Below are 4,380 nucleotides of genomic sequence, written 5' to 3'. Positions count from 1 at the left end.
ACTCGTCTCCATCAAGGACGGTCACCTCAGCACTTCGCTTTACTGCTAACCCACGGATAACCTCACGATGCTCCACTTCTCCAGCTTCCACCCTAAACACATTAAAGAAGCCATCCCCTATGGACAAGCGCTCCGTATACACAGGATCTGCTCAGACGAGGAGGCACCCCACCCAGACATCTACAGACGTTGAACGATGCCCTCGTACGAACGGGATATGGCACTCGACTCATCGATCGACAGTTCCAACGCGCCACAGCGAAAAACCGGACCGACCTCCTCAGAAGACAAACATGGGACACAACCGACAGAATACCCTTCGTCGTCCAGTACTTCCCCGGAGCGGAGAAACTACGTCATCTTCTTCACAGCCTTCAACACGTCATTGATGACGATGAACATCTTGCCAAGGTCATCCCCACACCCCCACTACTTGCCTTCAAACAACCGCGCAACCTCAAACGAACCATTGTTTGCAGCAAACTACCCAGTCTTCAGAACAGTGACCTCGACACCACACAACCCTGTCATGGCAATCTCTGCAAGACGTGCCAGATCATCGACATGGATACCACTATTACACGTGAGAACACCACCCACCAGGTACGCGGTACATACTCGTGCGACTCGGCCAACGTTGTCTGCCTCATACGCTGCAGGAAAGGATGTCCCGAAGCGTGGTACATTGGCGAGACCATGCAGACGCTGCGACAACGAATGAACGGACATCGCGCAACAATCGCCAGGCAGGAATGTTCCCTTCCAGTCGGGGAACACTTCAGCAGTCAAGGGCATTCAGCCTCTGATCTCCGGGTAAGCATTCTCCAAGGCGGCCTTCAGGACGCGCGACAACGCAGAATCGCCGAGCAGAAACTGATAGCCAAGTTCCGCATACATGAGTGCGGCCTCAACCGGGACCTGGGATTCATGTCGCATTACATTCATCCCCCACCATCTGGCCTGCGAAATCCTACCAACTGTCCTGGCTTGAGACAATTCACACCTCTTTAACCTGGGGTTCCCCCATCTCTGGATCTGTAAAGATTTAATCACCTGCTAATGCTCGCATTCCTAGCATTGTTTGGCATCTTTGAATTTGTCTATATATGTGTTTCTGGAACAGACCTCTGCATTCACCTGAGGAAGGAGCAGCGCTCCGAAAGCTAGTGACATCGAAACAAACCTGTTGGACTTTAACCTGCTGTTGTAAGACTTCGTACTATATTATAGAGAATAACAGCCCCTGTGTATATTATAGAGAATAACAGTCACTGTGTATATTATAGAGAATAACAGCCCCTGTGTATATTATAGAGAATAACAGTCCCTGTGTATATTATAGAGAATAACAGCCCCTGTGTATATTATAGAGAATAACAGTCTCTGTGTATATTATAGAGAATAACAGACCCAGAGAATATTATAGAGAATCACAGCCCCTGTGTATATTACAGAGAATAATAGTCCCTGTGTATATTATAGAGAATAACAGTCCCTGTGTGTATTATGGAGAATAACAGTCCCTGTGTATATTATAGAGAGTAACAGTCTCTGTGTATATTATAGAGAATAACAGACCCAGAGAATATTATAGAGAATCACAGCCCCTGTGTATATTACAGAGAATAATAGTCCCTGTGTATATTATAGAGAATAACAGTCCCTGTGTGTATTATGGAGAATAACAGTCCCTGTGTATATGATAGAGAATAACATGTCTCTGTGTATATTATAGAGAATAACATGCTCAGTGTATATTACAGAGAATAACAGTCCCTGTGTATATTATAGAGAATAACAGTCTCTGTGTATATTATAGAGAATAACAGCCCCTGTGTATATTATAGAGAATAACAGTCTCTGTGTATATTATAGAGAATAACAGTCCCAGTGTATATTATAGAGAATAACAGTCACTGTGTATATTATAGAGAATAACAGCCCCTGTGTATATTATAGAGAATAACAGTCCCTGTGTATATTATAGAGAATAACAGCCCCTGTGTATATTATAGAGAGTAACAGTCTCTGTGTATATTATAGAGAATAACAGACCCAGAGAATATTATAGAGAATCACAGCCCCTGTGTATATTACAGAGAATAATAGTCCCTGTGTATATTATAGAGAATAACAGTCCCTGTGTGTATTATGGAGAATAACAGTCCCTGTGTATATGATAGAGAATAACAGTCTCTGTGTATATTATAGAGAATAACATGCTCAGTGTATATTACAGAGAATAACAGTCCCTGTGTATATTATAGAGAATAACAGTCTCTGTGTATATTATAGAGAATAACAGCCCCTGTGTATATTATAGAGAATAACAGTCTCTGTGTATATTATAGAGAATAACAGTCCCTGTGTATATTACAGAGAATATCAGCCCCTGTGTAGATTATAGAGAATAACAGTCTCTGTGTATATTATAGAGAACAACAGCCCCTGTGTATATTATAGAGAATAACAGCCCCTGTGTATATTATAGAGAATAACAGTCTCTGTGCATATTATAGAGAATAACAGTCTCTGTGTATATTATAGAGAATAACAGTCTCTGTGTATATTATAGAGAACAACAGCACCTGTGTATATTATAGAGAATAACAGCCCCTGTGTATATTATAGAGAATAACAGCCCCTGTGTATATTATAGAGAATAACAGCCCCTGTGTATATTATAGAGAATAATAGCCCCTGTGCATATTATAGAGAATAACAGTCTCAGTGTATATTATAGAGAATAACAGTCTCTGTGTATCTTATCGAGAATAACAGTCCCTGTGTATATTATAGATAATTACAGCCTCTGTGTATATTATAGAGAATAACAGCCCCTGTGTATATTATAGAGAATAACAGCCCCTGTGTATATTATAGAGAATAACAGTCTCTGTGCATATTATAGAGAATAACAGCCCCTGTGTATATTATAGAGAATAACAGTCCCTGTGTATATTATAGAGAATAACAGCCCCTGTGTATATTATAGAGAGTAACAGTCTCTGTGTATATTATAGAGAATAACAGACCCAGAGAATATTATAGAGAATCACAGCCCCTGTGTATATTACAGAGAATAATAGTCCCTGTGTATATTATAGAGAATAACAGTCCCTGTGTGTATTATGGAGAATAACAGTCCCTGTGTATATGATAGAGAATAACAGTCTCTGTGTATATTATAGAGAATAACATGCTCAGTGTATATTACAGAGAATAACAGTCCCTGTGTATATTATAGAGAATAACAGTCTCTGTGTATATTATAGAGAATAACAGCCCCTGTGTATATTATAGAGAATAACAGTCTCTGTGCATATTATAGAGAATAACAGTCTCTGTGTATATTATAGAGAATAACAGTCCCTGTGTATATTACAGAGAATATCAGCCCCTGTGTAGATGATAGAGAATAACAGTCTCTGTGTATATTATAGAGAACAACAGCCCCTGTGTATATTATAGAGAATAACAGCCCCTGTGTATATTATAGAGAATAACAGTCTCTGTGCATATTATAGAGAATAACAGTCTCTGTGTATATTATAGAGAATAACAGTCTCTGTGTATATTATAGAGAACAACAGCCCCTGTGTATATTATAGAGAATAACAGCCCCTGTGTATATTATAGAGAATAACAGCCCCTGTGTATATTATAGAGAATAACAGCCCCTGTGTATATTATAGAGAATAATAGCCCCTGTGCATATTATAGAGAATAACAGTCTCTGTGTATATTATAGAGAATAACAGTCTCTGTGTATCTTATCGAGAATAACAGTCCCTGTGTATATTATAGTGAATAACAGCCCCTGTGTATATTATAGAGAATAACAGTCTCTGTGCATATTATAGAGAATAACAGTCTCTGTGTATATTATAGAGAATAACAGTCTCTGTGTATATTATAGAGAACAACAGCCCCTGTGTATATTATAGAGAATAACAGCCCCTGTGTATATTATAGAGAATAACAGCCCCTGTGTATATTATAGAGAATAACAGCCCCTGTGTATATTATAGAGAATAATAGCCCCTGTGCATATTATAGAGAATAACAGTCTCTGTGTATCTTATCGAGAATAACAGTCCCTGTGTATATTATAGATAATTACAGCCTCTGTGTATATTATAGAGAATAACAGCCCCTGTGTATATTATAGAGAATAACAGTCTCTGTGTATATTATAGAGAATAATAGTCCCTGTGTATATTACAGAGAATGAACGACACAGTGTATATTCTAGAGCTTCGGATACTACCTGGAGCTTTCCCCTGTTTCCCTCGGAACGCCAATTGCTGCCCAGCTTGTCCTGTGTGAAAAGATGAAGAGATTGATCACCGACCCCGATACTTAGTAATCACTGATATA

General features: G+C 39.1%; 1 protein-coding gene across 1 annotated transcript in view; it reads left to right on the top strand.

Moving 5' to 3' along the window:
* The window catches only part of LOC140396627 (uncharacterized), a 368,154-nt gene extending 365,740 nt beyond the window's left edge, over nt 1-2,414 (top strand). Inside the window, exon 16 of the mRNA XM_072485421.1 lies at nt 2,380-2,414. Within this exon, the coding sequence (XP_072341522.1) occupies nt 2,380-2,414 (35 nt within the window). The remainder of the gene's footprint in view (nt 1-2,379) is intronic.
* Nucleotides 2,415-4,380: the final 1,966 nt, after the last annotated feature.

The sequence above is a fragment of the Scyliorhinus torazame genome, chromosome 19 (genome assembly GCF_047496885.1).
Source record: "Scyliorhinus torazame isolate Kashiwa2021f chromosome 19, sScyTor2.1, whole genome shotgun sequence".
Classification (NCBI taxonomy): Eukaryota; Metazoa; Chordata; class Chondrichthyes; order Carcharhiniformes; family Scyliorhinidae; genus Scyliorhinus; species Scyliorhinus torazame.
This window is presented reverse-complemented; position numbering and strand designations above follow the sequence as displayed.